Below are 23,451 nucleotides of genomic sequence, written 5' to 3'. Positions count from 1 at the left end.
CAGAGCGCCCATGCTGACCCCTGACCACTGCTGGCTATGATAGAAAGGTGTCAGGACACACAGGACATGGCAGCTCGCTGTGTATGGGTGGTGTAGTCACAGAGAGGTCAGAGCGCCCATGCTGACCCCTGACCACTGCTGGCTATGATAGAAAGGTGTCAGGACACACAGGACATGGCAGCTCGCTGTGTATGGGGGTGTAGTCACAGAGAGGTCAGAGCACCCATGCTGGCCCCTGACCACTGCTGGCTGTGATAGAAAGGTGTCAGGACACAGGACATGGCAGCTCGCTGTGTATGGGGGGGTGTAGTCACAGAGGGGTCAGAGCGCCCATGCTGATCCCTGACCACTGCTGGCTATGATAGGTGTCAGGACACACAGTACATGGCAGCTCGCTGTGTATGGGGGGATTTAGTCACAGAGGAGTCAGAGCGCCCATGCTGACCCCTGACCACTGCTGGCTATGATAGAAAGGTGTCAGGACACACAGGACATGGCAGCTCGATGTGTATGGGGGGTGTAGTCACAGAGGGGTCAGAGCGCCCATGCTGACCCCTGACCACTGCTGGCTATGATAGAAAGGTGTCAGGACACACAGGACATGGCAGCTCGCTGTGTATGGGGGGGTGGAGTCACAGAGGGGTCAGAGCGCCCATGCTGACCCCTGACCACTGCTGGCTATGATAGAAAGGTGTCAGGACACACAGGACATGGCAGCTCGCTGTGTATGGGGGGTGGAGTCACAGAGGGGTCAGAGCGCCCATGCTGACCCCTGACCACTGCTGGCTATGATAGAAAGGTGTCAGGACACACAGGACATGGCAGCTCCCTGTGTATGGGGGTGTAGTCACAGAGGGGTCAGAGCGCCCATGCTGACCCCTGACCACTGCTGACTATGATAGAAAGGTGTCAGGACACACAGGACATGGCAGCTCGCTGTGTATGGGGGTGTAGTCACAGAGGGGTCAGAGCACCCATGCTGACCCCTGACCACTGCTGGCTATGATAGAAAGGTGTCAGGACACACAGGACATGGCAGCTCGCTGTGTATGGGGGGTGGAGTCACAGAGGGGTCAGAGCGCCCATGCTGACCCCTGACCCCGGTTGTAGGTTGGTAAATAAGAGGCGTCGCTGGTCTCATCAATAAATTGATTTATTTAAAAGAATATGTTACAATTAATTACACTAAGGTGACTTGTACTGAACGAGATTAGATTGTTAGCTCTGGGACACGACGTTAAACACTGTGAGCGCTTCTGTCTCTTTTAACCCTTCACATTCGTTTCAATAGCGAACAAAAAATAAAAAAAACTTCCTGACGGTAACCGGGTTGTGGTTAGAAATCTCAAAAATAAATTAAAAAGAACATAAACAAGTCCACACAGGGGGGCGGGGTCAGGGGGGGGGGAGCGGGGTCCGGGGGTCCCACAGTCAGTGACGGTTATGTTATTGCTGTGATGTGCGGGGGATGGGGGGGCACCGCTGGAAGATTTTGTTCTGCTCCGATGCTGCGTAGGGGGACGAGGCAATGACGCAGGACCTCCCCCTGGCGGTGGCCTATCACATGAAGGCACATGACCAGGGCTCCTCCCATCACCTGTGCTTGCCCCGCCCCTTACATTCATACTGCCACCTGCAGGGGGGAGGGGTAACAGCGCCATCCAGTTTGGCACAATAGACACAAGTAGCACTTCGGATCCCCCCTCCCCCCCTGTGCGTTCCCCTCCCCCAGACGGAGAGGACGTGAAATGTGTGAAGGGCTCAGAACCCCAAAAATAGCAAAACAAACCCCCCCCCCGACGAGCCGGTCACGTGACTGCTGTGAATACTGCTGAGTGAGGAGGCGCGGGGGTCGTGACCCTAACACTTATGAAATGTTCCCCTATGTACAAGTGCACGTGCAGAAATGTGGAAACGGGAGGGGCTCAAGTAGCCCGAGGGTCCGTGACCTGGTGGGCTCCGGAGTGTCGGCCCGCTAGTAGTGTTAGGAGGGGAGAGAAGGGGTTAAGTCACATGCAAAGGACGACGACGGGGGGAGGAAGGGTCCAAACTACAAAAAGCAAAAAGGACGTCCTGCTCCGGAGAGCCGGGGGGTGCGACACTGAAACGGATCCTCAGCAGAGGGGGGAATACTTAACCCCTGCAATGCTGCACACAGCAGCCCAGTGCTGGAGAGGTTAACTATTCAGTCTTGTCGTGGTGACGCATGAGATGAGCGGGCTCCGGCAGAGCCCCAGGAGGGGTCCGGGTCCTGGCGCCGCCCGCTAGGTGCTAGTGTCCTTGTGCTGCAATCTGACAATCTGGAAGATGTTCTGCGGAGAAGGAGGAGAGGGAGGGGTTACATCAATAGACAAGAGGGTGGAGCTAGCACAGCAGGGGGCGGGAGCACGTGCGGGACCGGTTACCTTGCTGCACGTACTGTCATTGGTGCAGTTCTTGTTGTCTTTATCAGTCGCCTCCTCTTCCACCTGTAACAAGAGCGGAGGGGCGGGGTCAGAGGCGGAGCCACAGCACAGGGGGATGGACATAACGGCAGACACTTACCTCCTTCCTCCACTTCAGCTCACAGAAAACTCGCTCAAAGCACTCGTGCATGTAATTAAACTGCAAGACAAGTAGACAGAATCAGGGGGCGGGGCTGTGACCACCTCTCACACAGGATATACAGGCAGGGGGCGGGGCAGTGACTACCTCTCACACAGGATATACAGGCAGGGGGCGGGGCAGTGACTACCTCTCACACAAGATATACAGGCAGGGGGCGGGGCAGTGACTACCTCTCACACAGGATATACAGGCAGGGGGCGGGGCAGTGACTACCTCTCACACAGGATATACAGGCAGGGGGCGGGGCAGTGACTACCTCTCACACAGGATATACAGGCAGGGGGCGGGGCTGTGACTACCTCTCACACAGGATATACAGGCAGGGGGCGGGGCTGTTACCACCTCTCACACAGGATATACAGGCAGGGGGCGGGGCTGTGACTACCTCTCACACAGGATATACAGGCAGGGGGTGGGGCTGTGACTACCTCTCACACAGGATATACAGGCAGGGGGCGGGGCTGTGACTACCTCTCACACAGGATATACAGGCAGGGGGCGGGGCTGTGACCACCTCTCACACAGGATATACAGGCAGGGGGCGGGGCTGTGACTACCTCTCACACGGGATATACAGGCAGGGGGCGGGGCTGTGACTACCTCTCACACAGGATATACAGGCAGGGGGCGGGGCTGTGACGACCTCACACGGGATATACAGGGGGCATGGCTGTGACTACCTCTCACACAGGATATACAGGCAGGGGGCGGGGCTGTGACTACCTCTCACACAGGATATACAGGCAGGGGGCGGGGCTGTGACTACCTCTCACACAGGATATACAGGCAGGGGGCGGGGCTGTGACTACCTCTCACACAGGATATACAGGCAGGGGGCGGGGCTGTTACCACCTCTCACACAGGATATACAGGCAGGGGGCGGGGCTGTGACCACCACTCACACAGGAGATACAGGCAGGGGGCAGGGCTGTGACCACCACTCACACAGGAGATACAGGCAGGGGGCGGGGCTGTGACTACCATCACACAGGATATACAGGCAGGGGGCGGGGCTGTGACTACCTCTCACACAGGATATACAGGCAGGGGGCGGGGCTGTGACTACCTCTCACACAGGAGATACAGGCAGGGGGCGGGGCTGTGACTACCATCACACAGGATATACAGGCAGGGGGCGGGGCTGTGACTACCATCACACAGGATATACAGGCGGGGGCGGGGGTTGTCAGATACTCACATAGGGAGTGAATATCTTCACCCATCGCGGCTTCTTCTCGCCCCGGGCGTACTCGAAGCAGAACGCCATGCCCTCCTCGTCCGTGTCCCATCGCTGCATCTCGTCCCATTCAAAGGCGATCACCTGGTTCTGTAATGAGAAGGGGCGGGGTGTCAGGAGCAGGGGGCGTGGCACTGGTGTACACCACGCCCAGGCCCCGCCTCACCTCCAGCTGCCCCTCCTCCGTGCAGGCCAGTAGCTTGAAGTGTTTGATGCTGATGGCGGTGATGACGTGGCCCTTCCTCCGCGAGTCGCAGGAGCAATGCGGGAACGTGATCTCATTGTAACCCTCGCAGCTCCGCAGCATGTTCAGGTACTGGAAGAGACCAATGAGAGGGGGCTGAGGGCAGGGAGGGGGAGGAGCTTGGGAGAAGCCACGCCCCCGGCACCTACCATCAGCATCTTCCGCTGCTCACAAAGCTTCTGCAGCTGATAGGCCTTGTCCTCCGCCTTGATGTAACCCTTCTTCACATCGTCCACCGCCTGCAAGCAGAGAGCAGCTCTGGTAGTGACTAGAGGATGTCACTCAGCATCATACTACTACACGTGCAGCTCTGGTAGAGACTAGAGGATGTCACTCAGCATCGTACTACTACACGTGCAGCTCTGGTAGTAACTAGAGGATGTCAGTCAGCATTGTACAACTACACGTGCAGCTCTGGTAGTAACTAGAGGATGTCAGTCAGCATTGTACAACTACACGTGCAGCTCTGGTAGTAACTAGAGGATGTCACTCAGCATCGTACTACTACACATGCAGCTCTGCTGGTGACTAGAGGATGTCAGTCAGCATTGTACAACTACACGTGCAGCTCTGGTAGTGACTAGAGGATGTCAGTCAGCATTGTACAACTACACGTGCAGCTCTGGTAGTAACTAGAGGATGTGAGTCAGCATTGTACTACTACACGTGCAGCTCTGGTAGTGACTAGAGGATGTCACTCAGCATCGTACTACTACACATGCAGCTCTGCTGGTGACTAGAGGATGTCAGTTAGCATTGTACAACTACACGTGCAGCTCTGGTAGTAACTAGAGGATGTCAGTCAGCATCGTACTACTACACGTGCAGCTCTGGTAGTAACTAGAGGATGTCAGTCAGCATTGTACAACTACACGTGCAGCTCTGGTAGTAACTAGAGGATGTCAGTCAGCATTGTACAACTACACGTGCAGCTCTGGTAGTAACTAGAGGATGTCACTCAGCATCGTACTACTACACATGCAGCTCTGCTGGTGACTAGAGGATGTCAGTCAGCATTGTACAACTACACGTGCAGCTCTGGTAGTGACTAGAGGATGTCACTCAGCATCGTACTACTACACATGCAGCTCTGCTGGTGACTAGAGGATGTCAGTCAGCATTGTACAACTACACGTGCAGCTCTGGTAGTGACTAGAGGATGTCACTCAGCATCGTACTACTACACATGCAGCTCTGCTGGTGACTAGAGGATGTCAGTCAGCATTGTACAACTACACGTGCAGCTCTGGTAGTAACTAGAGGATGTCAGTCAGCATCGTACTACTACACGTGCAGCTCTGGTAGTAACTAGAGGATGTCAGTCAGCATCGTACTACTACATGTGCAGCTCTGGTAGTGACTAGAGGATGTCAGTTAGCATTGTACTACTACACGTGCAGCTCTGGTAGTGACTAGAGGATGTCAGTCAGCATCGCACAACTATACATGCAGCTCTGCTGGTGACTAGAGGATGTCAGTCAGCATTGTACTACTACACGTGCAGCTCTGGTAGTAACTAGAGGATGTCAGTCAGCATCGTACAACTACACGTGCAGCTCTGGTAGTAACTAGAGGATGTCAGTCAGCATCGTACTACTACATGTGCAGCTCTGGTAGTGACTAGAGGATGTCAGTTAGCATTGTACTACTACACGTGCAGCTCTGGTAGTGACTAGAGGATGTCAGTCAGCATCGCACAACTATACATGCAGCTCTGCTGGTGACTAGAGGATGTCAGTCAGCATTGTACTACTACACGTGCAGCTCTGGTAGTAACTAGAGGATGTCAGTCAGCATCGTACAACTACACGTGCAGCTCTGGTAGTAACTAGAGGATGTCAGTCAGCATTGTACAACTACACGTGCAGCTCTGGTTGTGACTAGAGGATGTACATTCCTGCACAGTGACTGCTGCTGTGGTTGTGACTAGAGGATGTACATCATTCCTGCACAGTGCCTGCTGCTCTGGTTGTGACTAGAGGATGTACATCACTACTGCACAGTGCCTGCTGCTCTGGTTGTGACTAGAGGATGTACATCATTCCTGCACAGTGCCTGCTGCTCTGGTTGTGACTAGAGGATGTACATCAGTGATTTTCAACCTTTTTTGAGCCGCGGCACACTTTTTATACTTAGAAAATCCTGGGGCACACCACCAACCAAAATAGCACAAAATGACACTAAAACAGTCATATTATACATATAGTTAATAATATAGATTCTAAATTTATTTTACTGGAACCTGGGCCTGTCTCGATAAACACAAAAGGGATATCCTGGCAGGAATGGAGGAAAGACACACACGAAGCTCTTCCTCAACAGTTCTCAGTTTCTCCCTGTTTTTAGTATATGGTGCTGATTATTATGTGGCTCATATACTGCAAAATAAAGGGGTACAATGAGAAGTACTATGGTCATGAGGCCAGAGTACAAGTGCCAGCTCATATACTCAGCATATGAGCCGGTACTTGTAGTACTCCAGCCTCATGACTATAGTACCGTATATGCTGGCGTATAAGATGACTGGGCGTATAAGACGACCCCCAACTTCTGCCCTAAAAATATAGAATTTGGTATATACTCACTGTATAAGACTACCCCTCTCCCAAATGAAAAAAAAGTCTGCTTAAAACTTTGCAAAACAAACAAGAGAGCAAGTGCCTGGTGATCATAACTGTAAGCTGCGATATTAATGAAGATCCGACATGCTTCTGTAAGTGCCGCCTGTGACGCCGACCGCTGTGACAGGGTGGCTGCATTAGCATACAGCGCGCCGCCCCGTCAGCGCGTACTAAGCCTCTTCTAATGACTGAGAGGCGGACTGCCGCGCATGCGCGGCGGTCCCAGGAAGCGGCTCTCTGCGCGCTGACGGGGAAAAAAAAAACACCTCACACAGTGCGGCCCCCGTATATCCGGCGTATAAGACGACCCCCCCACTGTAGCCATTATTTTAAGGGGTTAAAAAAAAAGTAGTCTTATACGCCAGTATATACAGTATTTCTCATTTTACATTTCTCTGGGAAACAAAACACAGAGGGCACCATAGTTTGGGGAACTTTCCCTGCGGCACACCCGACCATGTGTCACGGCACACAGGTTGAAAATCACTGATGTACATCATTCCTGCACAGTGCCTGCTGCTCTGGTTGTGACTAGAGGATGTACATCATTCCTGCACAGTGCCTGTTGCTCTAGTTGTGACTAGAGGATGTACATCATTCCTGCACAGTGCCTGCTGCTCTGGTTGTGACTAGAGGATGTACATCATTCCTCCACAGTGACTGCTGCTCTGGTTGTGACTAGAGGATGTACATCATTCCTGCACAGTGCCTGTTGCTCTAGTTGTGACTAGAGGATGTACATCATTCCTGCACAGTGCCTGCTGCTCTGGTTGTGACTAGAGGATGTACATCACTACTGCACAGTGACTGCTGCTCTGGTTGTGACTAGAGGATGTACATCACTACTGCACAGTGCCTGCTGCTCTGGTTGTGACTAGAGGATGTACATCACTACTGCACAGTGCCTGCTGCTCTGGTTGTGACTAGAGGATGTACATCATTCCTCCACAGTGACTGCTGCTCTGGTTGTGACTAGAGGATGTACATCATTCCTGCACAGTGCCTGTTGCTCTAGTTGTGACTAGAGGATGTACATCATTCCTGCACAGTGCCTGCTGCTCTGGTTGTGACTAGAGGATGTACATCACTACTGCACAGTGACTGCTGCTCTGGTTGTGACTAGAGGATGTACATCACTACTGCACAGTGCCTGCTGCTCTGGTTGTGACTAGAGGATGTACATCACTACCTCACAGTGCCTGCTGCTCTGGTTGTGACTAGAGGATGTACATCACTACTGCACAGTGCCTGCTGCTCTGGTTGTGACTAGAGGATGTACATCACTACTGCACAGTGACTGCTGCTCTGGTTGTGACTAGAGGATGTACATCACTACTGCACAGTGACTTCTGCTCTGGTTGTGACTAGAGGATGTACATCACTACCTCACAGTGCCTGCTGCTCTGGTTGTGACTAGAGGATGTACATCACTACTGCACAGTGACTTCTGCTCTGGTTGTGACTAGAGGATGTACATCATTCCTGCACAGTGCCTGCTGCTCTGGTTGTGACTAGAGGATGTACATTATTCCTGCACAGTGCCTGTTGCTCTGGTTGTGACTAGAGGATGTACATCACTACCTCACAGTGCCTGCTGCTCTGGTTGTGACTAGAGGATGTACATTCCTGCACAGTGACTGCTGCTCTGGTTGTGACTAGAGGATGAACATCACTACTGCATAGTGCCTGCTGCTCTGGTTGTGACTAGAGGATGTACATCACTACCTCACAGTGCCTGCTGCTCTGGTTGTGCCTAGAGGATGTACATTCCTGCACAGTGACTGCTGCTCTGGTTGTGACTAGAGGATGTACATCACTACTGCATAGTGCCTGCTGCTCTGGTTGTGATTAGAGGATGTACATTCCTGCACAGTGACTGCTGCTCTGGTTGTGAATAGAGGATGTACATTCCTGCACAGTGACTGCTGCTCTGGTTGTGAATAGAGGATGTATATCATTCCTGCACAGTGACTGCTGCTCTGGTTGTGACTAGAGGACGTGCACGGACCTGGTGGAAGAAGTATGTGATGGCGAGGTCGTTGTCCTTGAGCAGGGCTTCTTCCGAGGTGGTGAAGAGCCACTTTCTCAGGGTGAGGCAGGTCCCGGGCACGGCTGACGTGTAGTTCTGGACGTACAGCTTGTGGGGGAACTCGTTGGGCGCCAATTTCCTGACTGTGAGAGAAGAGTAGATGGCGGCTGTGAGCGGAGGCCAGGAGACAACACACCGACACACTGTGACGACACCCAGCACTGACCGAACGAATGGTTGATGACCTCGAACAAGGCAAAGTAGTTTGCGGTGATTCCATCCATCCCGATCTTGACAGCGAGAGCCTGTGGGGGGAGAAGGGGGTGAGCGAGGAGACGGGGGTGAGCGGGTGCCGGAGCAGCGCACCCCCAGGATTACTGTGCTCCCTACCTGGAACACCTGGTCCGTGGTGCTGTTCTTCTTCACCCGCACCGTGGCCGTGGTTTTGTCCGGTAGCGCCACTCGCAGCTCCACATCGGACACGCCGTTATAGTTCTAGGGGAGGAGGAGGAGGTGACATAGCGGTCATCACACAGGTCACCCAACCCTGGGGTCACGGGGTCTCACCTCATCAGACTCCGACAGGAACTCCTGCATGATGTCACTCTCTCCGATCACTCGTATGGAGCAAACTGCGGGGAGATCACAGATCAGCCGACCAGCACCACCTTACAGGGGATGTCACCATGTAGTGTGCACCGTGTGTCCTCACACTGCTGTGTCCTGTGCTCACTGCAAACACTTATGTATAGTTCCCAGTAGATGTGTATATGGCTTTATATTACAGGATTGTAACTTCTCCAAGGGCACTGGAAACATGCTCTCACACTGCTGTGCTCTGTGCTCTCTGCAGCCAGTGTTATGTACTGTCCCTGGAGGGATGTGTAATCAGACCTCACACTGCTGTGTTCTGTGCAGCCAGTGCTATGCATTGTCCTGAGAGATGTGTAATCAGACCTCACACTGCTGTGCTCTGTGCAGCCAGTGTTATGTATTGTCCTGAGAGATGTGTAATCAGACCTCACACTGCTGTGCTCTGTGCTCTCTGCAGCCAGTGTTATGTATTGTCCATGGAGAGATGTGTAATCAGTCCTCACACTGCTGTGCTCTGTGCTCTCTGCAGCCAGTGTTATGTATTGTCCCTGGAGAGATGTGTAATCAGACCTCACACTGCTGTGCTCTGTGCTCTCTGCAGCCAGTGTTATGTATTGTCCCTGGAGAGATGTGTAATCAGACCTCACACTGCTGTGCTCTGTGCATCCAGTGTGATGTATTGTTCCTGGAGAGATGTGTAATCAGACCTCACACTGCTGTGCTCTGTGCTCTCTGCAGCCAGTGTTATGTAATGTCCCTGGAGAGATGTGTAATCACACCTCACACTGCTGTGCTCTGTGCTCTGTGCAGCCAGTGTTATGTACTGTCCCTGGAGAGATGTGTAATCAGACCTCACACTGCTGTGCTCTGTGCTCCCTGCAGCCAGTGTTATGTATTGTCCCTGGAGAGATGTGTAATCACACCTCACACTGCTGTGCTCTGTGCTCTCTGCAGCCAGTGTTATGTACTGTCCCTGGAGAGATGTGTAATCAGACCTCACACTGCTGTGCTCTGTGCTCTCTGCAGCCAGTGTTATGTATTGTCCCTGGAGAGAGATGTAATCAGACCTCACACTGCTGTGCTCTGTGCTCTCTGCAGCCAGTGTTATGTATTGTCCCTGGAGAGATGTGTAATCAGACCTCACACTGCTGTGCTCTCTGCAGCCAGTGTTATGTACTGTCCCTGGAGAGATGTGTAATCAGATCTCACACTGCTATGCTCTGTGCTCTCTGCAGCCAGTGTTATGTATTGTCCCTGGAGAGATGTGTAATCAGACCTCACACTGCTATGCTCTGTGCTCTCTGCAGCCAGTGTTATGTATTGTCCCTGGAGAGATGTGTAATCAGACCTCACACTGCTGTGCTCTCTGCAGCCAGTGTTATGTACTGTCCCTGGAGAGATGTGTAATCAGATCTCACACTGCTGTGCTTTGTGCTCTCTGCAGCCAGTGTTATGTATTGTCCCTGGAGAGATGTGTAATCAGACCTCACACTGCTGTGCTCTGTACTCTCTGCAGCCAGTGTTATGTATTGTCCCTGGAGTGATGTGTAATCAGACCTCACACTGCTGTGCTCTGTGCTCTCTGCAGCCAGTGTTATGTATTGTCCCTGGAGAGATGTGTAATCAGACCTCACACTGCTGTGCTCTGTGCTCTCTGCAGCCAGTGTTATGTATTGTCCCTGGAGAGATGTGTAATCAGACCTCACACTGCTGTGCTCTGTGCTCTCTGCAGCCAGTGTTATGTATTGTCCCTGGAGAGATGTGTAATCAGACCTCACACTGCTGTGCTCTGTGCTCTCTGCAGCCAGTGTTATGTATTGTCCCTGGAGAGATGTGTAATCAGACCTCACACTGCTGTGCTCTGTGCTCTCTGCAGCCAGTGTTATGTACTGTCCCTGGAGAGATGTGTAATCAGACCTCACACTGCTGTGCTCTGTGCTCTCTGCAGCCAGTGTTATGTATTGTCCCTGGAGAGATGTGTAATCAGACCTCACACTGCTGTGCTCTGTGCTCTCTGCAGCCAGTGTTATGTATTGTCCCTGGAGAGATGTGTAATCAGACCTCACACTGCTGTGCTCTGTGCTCTCTGCAGCCAGTGTTATGTATTGTCCCTGGAGAGATGTGTAATCAGACCTCACACTGCTGTGCTCTGTGCTCTATGCAGCCAGTGTTATGTACTGTCCCTGGAGAGATGTGTAATCAGACCTCACACTGCTGTGCTCTGTGCTCTCTGCAGCCAGTGTTATGTACTGTCCCTGGAGAGATGTGTAATCAGACCTCACACTGCTGTGCTCTGTGCTCTCTGCAGCCAGTGTTATGTACTGTCCCTGGAGAGATGTGTAATCAGACCTCACACTGCTGTGCTCTGTGCTCTCTGCAGCCAGTGTTATGTATTGTCCCTGGAGAGATGTGTAATCAGACCTCACACTGCTATGTTCTGTGCTCTCTGCAGTCAGTGTTATGTATTGTCCCTGGAGAGATGTGTAATCAGACCTCACACTGCTGTGCTCTGTGCTCTGTGCAGCCAGTGTTGTCCTGAGACTGCAGAGGGCACTGGCTGCAGAGGGCACAGAGCACAGCAGTGTGAGGGAAGTACTGACCCCCCCCGTCCGCACCTTTCTCCAGGTACTCCTCCAGGCCCCTCCTCCGGGCGTCCAGCTGCTGTTCGGATAGGGAGAAGGGCCACTTTCCGGGGAGTCGGGGGAAGGTGAAGTTGGCAAACTCCCTCTTCAGGTTCTGGTTGAGGATGGCGAACTCCCGGTAACGCTTGGAGCAGAGCTGGCGGCCGGCCATGTAGACGTTATACACCTGCAGGAGGGAGGAGCCATGATGAGGGGGGGAGGAGAGAGGGAGGAGCCATCCTGGGTGCAGGGGTCAGCAGCACCCGCCACCTACCACAAACTTCTCTGCGTTCTGCTCCACGTGCTTGTAGGTGGGGATGGAGATGGGCACCGCCTGCTTCTCCGTGTAGTCATAGAAGGACTGACCCGACGAGTCATCACTGGGGTCCAGGTTCTCCGCCTCGTGGGGGGGCACCGACAGAACCGTCAGCACCAGCTCCTTCTCCCCCGCCCGGATCAGGTCCACCACCTGCTTGTGTGTCGCCCCCTCCACGTTCACCCCATTCCTGCAGAGCACAAGGAGAGGGGTGAGACCCGTCCCAAACCGGGAGTGCACGGTACAACTGCCAAGCCGTACCCACAGGGCGCACAGTACAACTGCCAAGCCGTACCCACACGGGGCGCACGGCACAACTGCCAAGCCGTACCCACAGGGCGCACGGCACAACTGCCAAGCCGTACCCACAGGGCGCACGGCACAACTGCCAAGCCGTACCCACAGGGCGCACGGCACAACTGCCAACCCGTACACACAGGGCGCACGGCACAACTGCCAACCCGTACCCACAGGGCGCACGGCACAACTGCCAACCCGTACCCACAGGGCGCACGGCACAACTGCCAAGCCGTACCCACAGGGCGCACGGCACAACTGCCAAGCCGTACCCACACGGGGCGCACGGTACAACTGCCAAGCCGTACCCACAGGGCGCACAGTACAACTGCCAAGCCGTACCCAAACGGGGCGCACAGGGCTCCTGTATATATACACCGTGCACAGTACTACTTCTCCTGTATATATACAACGTGCACAGTACTACTTCTCCTGTATATATACACCGTGCACAGTACTACTTCTCCTGTATATATACACCGTGCACAGTACTACTTCTCCTGTATATATACACCGTGCACAGTACTACTTCTCCTGTATATATACACCGTGCACAGTACTACTTCTCCTGTATATACAGGCAGTGCACAGTACTACTTCTCCTGTATATATACACCGTGCACAGTACTACTTCTCCTGTATATATACAGTGCACAGTACTACTTCTCCTGTATATATACAGTGCACAGTACTACTTCTCCTGTATATATACACAGTGCACAGTACTACTTCTCCTGTATATATATACAGTGCACAGTACTACTTCTCCTGTATATACAGCCAGTGCACAGTACTACTTCTCCTGTATATATATACAGTGCACAGTACTACTTCTCCTGTATATACAGCCAGTGCACAGTACTACTTCTCCTGTATATATACACCGTGCACAGTACTACTTCTCCTGTATATATACACCGTGCACAGTACTACTTCTCCTGTATATATACACCGTGCACAGTACTACTTCTCCTGTATATATACACCGTGCACAGTACTACTTCTCCTGTATATATACACCGTGCACAGTACTACTTCTCCTGTATATATACACCGTGCACAGTACTACTTCTCCTGTATATATACACCGTGCACAGTACTACTTCTCCTGTATATATACACCGTGCACAGTACTACTTCTCCTGTATATATACACCGTGCACAGTACTACTTCTCCTGTATATATACACCGTGCACAGTACTACTTCTCCTGTATATATACACCGTGCACAGTACTACTTCTCCTGTATATATACACCGTGCACAGTACTACTTCTCCTGTATATATACACCGTGCACAGTACTACTTCTCCTGTATATATACACCGTGCACAGTACTACTTCTCCTGTATATATACACCGTGCACAGTACTACTTCTCCTGTATATATACACCGTGCACAGTACTACTTCTCCTGTATATATACACCGTGCACAGTACTACTTCTCCTGTATATATACACCGTGCACAGTACTACTTCTCCTGTATATATACACCGTGCACAGTACTACTTCTCCTGTATATACAGGCAGTGCACAGTACTACTTCTCCTGTATATATACACCGTGCACAGTACTACTTCTCCTGTATATACAGGCAGTGCACAGTACTACTTCTCCTGTATATATACACCGTGCACAGTACTACTTCTCCTGTATATATACACCGTGCACAGTACTACTTCTCCTGTATATATACACCGTGCACAGTACTACTTCTCCTGTATATATACACCGTGCACAGTACTACTTCTCCTGTATATATACACCGTGCACAGTACTACTTCTCCTGTATATATACACCGTGCACAGTACTACTTCTCCTGTATATATACACCGTGCACAGTACTACTTCTCCTGTATATATACACCGTGCACAGTACTACTTCTCCTGTATATATACACCGTGCACAGTACTACTTCTCCTGTATATATACACCGTGCACAGTACTACTTCTCCTGTATATATACACCGTGCACAGTACTACTTCTCCTGTATATATACACCGTGCACAGTACTACTTCTCCTGTATATATACACCGTGCACAGTACTACTTCTCCTGTATATATACACCGTGCACAGTACTACTTCTCCTGTATATATACACCGTGCACAGTACTACTTCTCCTGTATATATACACCGTGCACAGTACTACTTCTCCTGTATATATACACCGTGCACAGTACTACTTCTCCTGTATATATATATACAGTGCACAGTACTACTTCTCCTGTATATATATATACAGTGCACAGTACTACTTCTCCTGTATATATATATACAGTGCACAGTACTACTTCTCCTGTATATATATACAGTGCACAGCACTACTTCTCCTGTATATATATATACAGTGCACAGTACTACTTCTCCTGTATATATACACCGTGCACAGTACTACTTCTCCTGTATATATATACAGTGCACAGTACTACTTCTCCTGTATATATATACAGTGCACAGTACTACTTCTCCTGTATATATATACAGTGCACAGTACTACTTCTCCTGTATATATATACAGTGCACAGTACTACTTCTCCTGTATATATATACAGTGCACAGTACTACTTCTCCTGTATATATATGCAGTGCACAGTACTACTTCTCCTGTATATACACAGTGCACAGTACTACTTCTCCTGTATATATACAGTGCACAGTACTACTTCTCCTGTATATATATGGCCAGTGCACAGTACTACTTCTCCTGTATATACACAGTGCACAGTACTACTTCTCCTGTATATATACAGTGCACAGTACTACTTCTCCTGTATATATACAGTGCACAGTACTACTTCTCCTGTATATATACAGTGCACAGTACTACTTCTCCTGTATATATACAGTGCACAGTACTACTTCTCCTGTATATATACAGTGCACAGTACTACTTCTCCTGTATATATACAGTGCACAGTACTACTTCTCCTGTATATATATAGTGCACAGTACTACTTCTCCTGTATATATATATACAGTGCACAGTACTACTTCTCCTGTATATATATATACAGTGCACAGTACTACTTCTCCTGTATATATATACAGTGCACAGTACTACTTCTCCTGTATATATATATACAGTGCACAGTACTACTTCTCCTGTATATATATATATATACAGTGCACAGTACTACTTCTCCTGTATATATATATACAGTGCACAGTACTACTTCTCCTGTATATATATACAGTGCACAGCACTACTTCTCCTGTATATATATATACAGTGCACAGTACTACTTCTCCTGTATATATACACCGTGCACAGTACTACTTCTCCTGTATATATATACAGTGCACAGTACTACTTCTCCTGTATATATATACAGTGCACAGTACTACTTCTCCTGTATATATATACAGTGCACAGTACTACTTCTCCTGTATATATATATACAGTGCACAGTACTACTTCTCCTGTATATATATACAGTGCACAGTACTACTTCTCCTGTATATATATATACAGTGCACAGTACTACTTCTCCTGTATATATATATACAGTGCACAGTACTACTTCTCCTGTATATATATATACAGTGCACAGTACTACTTCTCCTGTATATATATACAGTGCACAGCACTACTTCTCCTGTATATATATATACAGTGCACAGTACTACTTCTCCTGTATATATACACCGTGCACAGTACTACTTCTCCTGTATATATATACAGTGCACAGTACTACTTCTCCTGTATATATATACAGTGCACAGTACTACTTCTCCTGTATATATATACAGTGCACAGTACTACTTCTCCTGTATATATATACAGTGCACAGTACTACTTCTCCTGTATATATATGCAGTGCACAGTACTACTTCTCCTGTATATACACAGTGCACAGTACTACTTCTCCTGTATATATACAGTGCACAGTACTACTTCTCCTGTATATATATGGCCAGTGCACAGTACTACTTCTCCTGTATATACACAGTGCACAGTACTACTTCTCCTGTATATATACAGTGCACAGTACTACTTCTCCTGTATATATACAGTGCACAGTACTACTTCTCCTGTATATATACAGTGCACAGTACTACTTCTCCTGTATATATACAGTGCACAGTACTACTTCTCCTGTATATATACAGTGCACAGTACTACTTCTCCTGTATATATACAGTGCACAGTACTACTTCTCCTGTATATATATAGTGCACAGTACTACTTCTCCTGTATATATATATACAGTGCACAGTACTACTTCTCCTGTATATATATATACAGTGCACAGTACTACTTCTCCTGTATATATATACAGTGCACAGTACTACTTCTCCTGTATATATATATACAGTGCACAGTACTACTTCTCCTGTATATATATATACAGTGCACAGTACTACTTCTCCTGTATATATATACAGTGCACAGTACTACATCTCCTGTATATATATATACAGTGCACAGTACTACTTCCCCTGTATATATACAGTGCACAGTACTACTTCTCCTGTATATATATATATACAGTGCACAGTACTACTTCCCCTGTATATATACAGTGCACAGTACTACTTCTCCTGTATATATACAGTGCACAGTACTACTTCTCCTGTATATATACAGTGCACAGTACTACTTCTCCTGTATATATACAGTGCACAGTACTACTTCTCCTGTATATATACAGTGCACAGTACTACTTCTCCTGTATATATATATACAGTGCACAGTACTACTTCTCCTGTATATATACACAGTGCACAGTACTACTTCTCCTGTATATATATACAGTGCACAGTACTACTTCTCCTGTATATATACAGTGCACAGTACTACTTCTCCTGTATATATACACAGTGCACAGTACTACTTCTCCTGTATATATACAGTGCACAGTACTACTTCTCCTGTATATATACAGTGCACAGTACTACTTCTCCTGTATATATATACAGTGCACAGTACTACTTCTCCTGTATATATACAGTGCACAGTACTACTTCTCCTGTATATATATACAGTGCACAGTACTACTTCTCCTGTATATATACAGTGCACAGTACTACTTCCCCCTGTGACAGGACATGTCCGTTCCCTCTGGTTACATAAGGGAAGAGGAAGCGCCTCCGCCCATGTGACCGACATCCCGTGGGGATCTGCCATAAGATTGAATGGAGAGAGCCCCTCCCCTCTCCCCCCTCCCCCCCAATCACAGCAAAGAGCTCAATCCCCAGGAGCTGGAAGAAGTGAAAGCTGCACTGTGATTGGTTGTCATAGAAACAGCATCACTATTACACAGGGTAATAAGACAAGAGCAGGACTACAACCCCCAACATGTTCAGCATACCCACACCAGTCCCACTGTACAGGAGCGTAGTCGGGGGTCACACAGGAGAAGGAGGCACATGACAGGAGTGTAGTCAGGGGTCACACAGGAGGAGGCACATGACAGGAGTGTAGTCAGGGGTCACACAGGAGGAGGCACATGACAGGAGCGTAGTCGGGAGTCACACAGGAGGAGGAGGCACATGACAGGAGTGTAGTCGGGGGTCACACAGGAGGAGGCACATGACAGGAGCGTAGTCGGGGGTCACACAGGAGGAGGAGGCACATGACAGGAGTGTAGTCGGGAGTCACACAGGAGGAGGAGGCACATGACAGGAGTGTAGTCGGGAGTCACACAGGAGGAGGAGGCACATGACAGGAGTGTAGTCGGGAGTCACACAGGAGGAGGAGGCACATGACAGGAGTGTAGTCGGGAGTCACACAGGAGGAGGAGGCACATGACAGGAGTGTAGTCGGGGGTCACACAGGAGGAGGAGGCACATGACAGGAGTGTAGTCGGGGGTCACACAGGAGGAGGAGGCACATGACAGGAGTGTAGTCGGGGGTCACACAGGAGGAGGAGGCACATGACAGGAGTGTAGTCGGGGGTCACACAGGAGGAGGAGGCACATGACAGGAGTGTAGTCGGGAGTCACACAGGAGAAGGAGACACATGACAGGAATGTAGTCGGGGGTCACACAGGAGGAGGCACATGACAGGAGCGTAGTCGGGAGTCACACAGGAGGAGGAGGCACATGACAGGAGTGTAGTCGGGAGTCACACAGGAGGAGGAGGCACATGACAGGAGCGTAGTCAGGAGTCACACAGGAGGAGGAGGCACATGACAGGAGTGTAGTCGGGGGTCACACAGGAGGAGGCACATGACAGGAGTGTAGTCGGGGGTCACACAGGAGGAGGCACATGACAGGAGTGTAGTCGGGGGTCACACAGGAGGAGGAGGCACATGACAGGAGTGTAGTCGGGGATCACACAGGAGGAGGAGGCACATGACAGGAGTCTAGTCGGGGGTCACACAGGAGGAGGCGGCACATGACAGGAGTGTAGTCGGGGGTCACACAGGAGGAGGAGGCACATGACAGGAGTCTAGTCGGGGGTCACACAGGAGGAGGCACATGACAGGAGCATAGTCGGGGGTCACACAGGAGGAGGAGGCACATGACAGGAGCATAGTCGGGGGTCACACAGGAGGAGGAGGCACATGACAGGAGCGTAGTCAGGGGTCACACAGGAGGAGGAGGCACATGACAGGAGCGTAGTCAGGGGTCACACAGGAGGAGGAGGCACATGACAGGAGTGTAGTCAGGAGTCACACAGGAGGAGGAGGCACATGACAGGAGTGTAGTCGGGGGTCACACAGGAGGAGGCACATGACAGGAGTGTAGTCGGGGGTCACACAGGAGGAGGAGGCACATGACAGGAGTGTAGTCGGGGGTCACACAGGAGGAGGAGGCACATGACAGGAGTGTAGTCGGGGATCACACAGGAGGAGGAGGCACATGACAGGAGTCTAGTCGGGGGTCACACAGGAGGAGGCGGCACATGACAGGAGTGTAGTCGGGGGTCACACAGGAGGAGGAGGCACATGACAGGAGTCTAGTCGGGGGTCACACAGGAGGAGGCACATGACAGGAGCATAGTCGGGGGTCACACAGGAGGAGGAGGCACATGACAGGAGCATAGTCGGGGGTCACACAGGAGGAGGAGGCACATGACAGGAGCGTAGTCAGGGGTCACACAGGAGGAGGAGGCACATGACAGGAGCGTAGTCAGGGGTCACACAGGAGGAGGAGGCACATGACAGGAGTGTAGTCAGGAGTCACACAGGAGGAGGAGGCACATGACAGGAGTGTAGTCGGGGGTCACACAGGAGGAGGCACATGACAGGAGTGTAGTCGGGGGTCACACAGGAGGAGGAGGCACATGACAGGAGTGTAGTCGGGGGTCACACAGGAGGAGGAGGCACATGACAGGAGTGTAGTCGGGGATCACACAGGAGGAGGAGGCACATGACAGGAGTCTAGTCGGGGGTCACACAGGAGGAGGCGGCACATGACAGGAGTCTAGTCAGGGGTCACACAGGAGGAGGAGGCACATGACAGGAGTCTAGTCGGGGGTCACACAGGAGGAGGCACATGACAGGAGCATAGTCGGGGGTCACACAGGAGGAGGCACATGACAGGAGTGTAGTCAGGAGTCACACAGGAGGAGGAGGCACATGACAGGAGTGTAGTCGGGGGTCACACAGGAGGAGGCACATGACAGGAGTGTAGTCGGGGGTCACACAGGAGGAGGCACATGACAGGAGTGTAGTCAGGGGTCACACAGGAGGAGGAGGCGGCACATGACAGGAGCGTAGTCGGGGGTCACACAGGAGGAGGAGGCACATGACAGGAGTGTAGTCGGGAGTCACACAGGAGGAGGAGGCACATGACAGGAGTGTAGTCGGGAGTCACACAGGAGGAGGAGGCACATGACAGGAGCGTAGTCGGGGGTCACACAGGAGGAGGAGGCACATGACAGGAGCGTAGTCGGGGATCACACAGGAGGAGGAGGCACATGACAGGAGTGTAGTCGGGGGTCACACAGGAGGAGGAGGCACATGACAGGAGTGTAGTCGGGGATCACACAGGAGGAGGAGGCACATGACAGGAGTCTAGTCGGGGGTCACACAGGAGGAGGCGGCACATGACAGGAGTCTAGTCGGGGGTCACACAGGAGGAGGAGGCACATGACAGGAGTCTAGTCGGGGGTCACACAGGAGGAGGCACATGACAGGAGCATAGTCGGGGGTCACACAGGAGGAGGAGGCACATGACAGGAGCATAGTCGGGGGTCACACAGGAGGAGGAGGCACATGACAGGAGCGTAGTCAGGGGTCACACAGGAGGAGGAGGCACATGACAGGAGCGTAGTCAGGGGTCACACAGGAGGAGGAGGCACATGACAGGAGCGTAGTCAGGGGTCACACAGGAGGAGGAGGCACATGACAGGAGCGTAGTCAGGGGTCACACAGGAGGAGGCACATGACAGGAGTGTAGTCGGGGGTCACACAGGAGGAGGCACATGACAGGAGTGTAGTCGAGTATCACACAGGAGGAGGCACATGACAGGAGTGTAGTCGGGGGTCACACAGGAGGAGGCGGCACATGACAGGAGTGTAGTCGGGTGTCACACCGTCGGTGTAGGCTGGTGTCGGGTGTAGTCGGCCGGTACTCACACTTCCAGGATGCGGTCTCCCTTGCGGATGCCGGCGCGGTCCGCAGCTCCCCCGGGCAGGACGGCGCTGACATGCTGCAGAGGGGCGTACAGCTCTCCGTTGATGCTCCGTAGTTGGCCGCCCTCGCTCACCTGTCCCCGCACGTTGAAGCCATAACCGGACTCGGACTTTACTATCCGCACAACCCTCGGACCCCCCACCAGCCCGAAGCCCGGGCCTCCGCCCCCGTTCCGTTGGCTAGAGTGAATCCCGTCCTCGTCCGCCATCTTTACACAGACCGGGAGGAGCGAAGCGGGCGGCAGTCACGGGACCGGCGCGTCACCCGCAAGGTATGCCGGGAGATGTAGTGCGGAAAGCTGTCACCATGCAGGGGCGGGGTAAACATTCGACAACCAATCATTGCTCTTACAGAGAGTCAGAAGAGCCAACCAATCACTGGCTGTACACTAAGGGCAGCAACAAGTGACAGCAGGAAGGAGGCGGGGCTAACCACAGAGGGAATAAGAAGGAGCGCGCAACCTGCACCTCAGTCATGTGACCCGCTCTGAGGTAACACAAGGGCGGGAAAATAAGAAGCAGTCTGACAGGAGGACTTCACCTCAGCTACCCCGGATATACAGGCAGGTGCCCCCATCTGCCCCGGGCTATAGGGCAGTATTATAGTAGTTATATTCCTGTACATAGGGGGCAGTATTATAGTAGTTATATTCCTGTACATAGGGGGCAGTATTATAGTAGTTATATTCCTGTACATAGGGGGCAGTATTATAGTAGTTATATTCCTGTACATAGGGGGCAGTATTATAGTAGTTATATTCCTGTACATAGGGGGCAGTATTATAGTAGTTATATTCCTGTACATAGAGGGCAGTATTATAGTAGTTATATTCCTGTATATAGGGGGCAGTATTATAGTAGTTATATTCCTGTACATAGGGGGCAGTATTATAGTAGTTATATTCCTGTACATAGGGGGCAGTATTATAGTAGTTATATTCTTGTACATAGGGGGCAGTATTATAGTAGTTATATTCCTGTACATAGGGGGCAGTATTATAGTACTTATATTCCTGTACATAGGGGGTAGTATTATAGTAGTTATATTCCTGTACATAGGGGGCAGTATTATAGTAGTTATATTCCTGTACATAGGGGGCAGTATTATAGTAGTTATATTCCTGTACATAGGGGGCAGTATTATAGTAGTTATATCCCTGTACATAGGGGGCAGTATTATAGTAGTTATATTCCTGTACATAGGGGGCAGTATTATAGTAGTTATATTCCTGTACATAGGGGGCAGTATTATAGTAGTTATATTCTTGTACATAGGGGGCAGTATTATAGTAGTTATATTCCTGTACATAGGGGGCAGTATTATAGTAGTTATATCCCTGTACATAGGGGGCAGTATTATAGTAGTTATATTCTTGTACATAGGGGGCAGTATTATAGTAGTTATATTCCTGTACATAGGGGGCAGTATTATAGTAGTTATATTCCTGTACATAGGGGGCAGTATTATAGTAGTTATATTCCTGTACATAGAGGGCAGTATTATAGTAGTTATATTCCTGTACATAGGGGGCAGTATTATAGTAGTTATATTCCTGTACATAGGGGGCAGTATTATAGTAGTTATATTCCTGTACATAGGGGGCAGTATTATAGTAGTTATATTCCTGTACATAGGGGGCAGTATTATAGTAGTTATATTCCTGTACATAGAGGGCAGTATTATAGTAGTTATATTCCTGTACATAGGGGGCAGTATTATAGTAGTTATATTCCTGTACATAGGGGGCAGTATTATAGTAGTTATATTCCTGTACATAGGGGGCAGTATTATAGTAGTTATATTCTTGTACATAGGGGGCAGTATTATAGTAGTTATATTCCTGTACATAGGGGGCAGTATTATAGTACTTATATTCCTGTACATAGGGGGTAGTATTATAGTAGTTATATTCCTGTACATAGGGGGCAGTATTATAGTAGTTATATTCCTGTACATAGGGGGCAGTATTATAGTAGTTATATTCCTGTACATAGGGGGCAGTATTATAGTAGTTATATTCCTGTACATAGGGGGCAGTATTATAGTAGTTATATTCCTGTACATAGGGGGCAGTATTATAGTAGTTATATTCCTGTACATAGGGGGCAGTATTATAGTAGTTATATCCCTGTACATAGGGGGCAGTATTATAGTAGTTATATTCCTGTACATAGGGGGCAGTATTATAGTAGTTATATTCCTGTACATAGGGGGCAGTATTATAGTAGTTATATTCTTGTACATAGGGGGCAGTATTATAGTAGTTATATTCCTGTACATAGGGGGCAGT

General features: G+C 50.2%; 1 protein-coding gene across 1 annotated transcript; it reads right to left on the bottom strand.

The window, feature by feature from the left end:
- Nucleotides 1–1,132: 1,132 nt before the first annotated feature.
- On the bottom strand, nt 1,133–21,477 carry SNX27 (sorting nexin 27). The gene is made up of 13 exons (XM_072114448.1): nt 21,104–21,477; nt 12,228–12,459; nt 11,948–12,140; nt 9,306–9,370; nt 9,129–9,233; nt 8,965–9,043; nt 8,718–8,881; nt 4,238–4,327; nt 4,011–4,160; nt 3,806–3,934; nt 2,545–2,604; nt 2,406–2,468; nt 1,133–2,312 (listed from the first exon to the last, which is right to left on the bottom strand). The coding sequence occupies exons 1-13, from the start codon at nt 21,367–21,369 to the stop codon at nt 2,265–2,267; spliced, it is 1,644 nt and encodes a 547-aa protein (XP_071970549.1). The 5' UTR covers nt 21,370–21,477; the 3' UTR covers nt 1,133–2,264.
- Between the last annotated feature and the right edge of the window lie 1,974 nt (nt 21,478–23,451).

Source organism: Engystomops pustulosus, chromosome 7, assembly GCF_040894005.1.
Source record: "Engystomops pustulosus chromosome 7, aEngPut4.maternal, whole genome shotgun sequence".
Taxonomy (NCBI): Eukaryota; Metazoa; Chordata; class Amphibia; order Anura; family Leptodactylidae; genus Engystomops; species Engystomops pustulosus.
The sequence above is the reverse complement of the archived record's forward strand: the minus strand, read 5'-3'. Positions and strand labels throughout refer to the sequence as shown.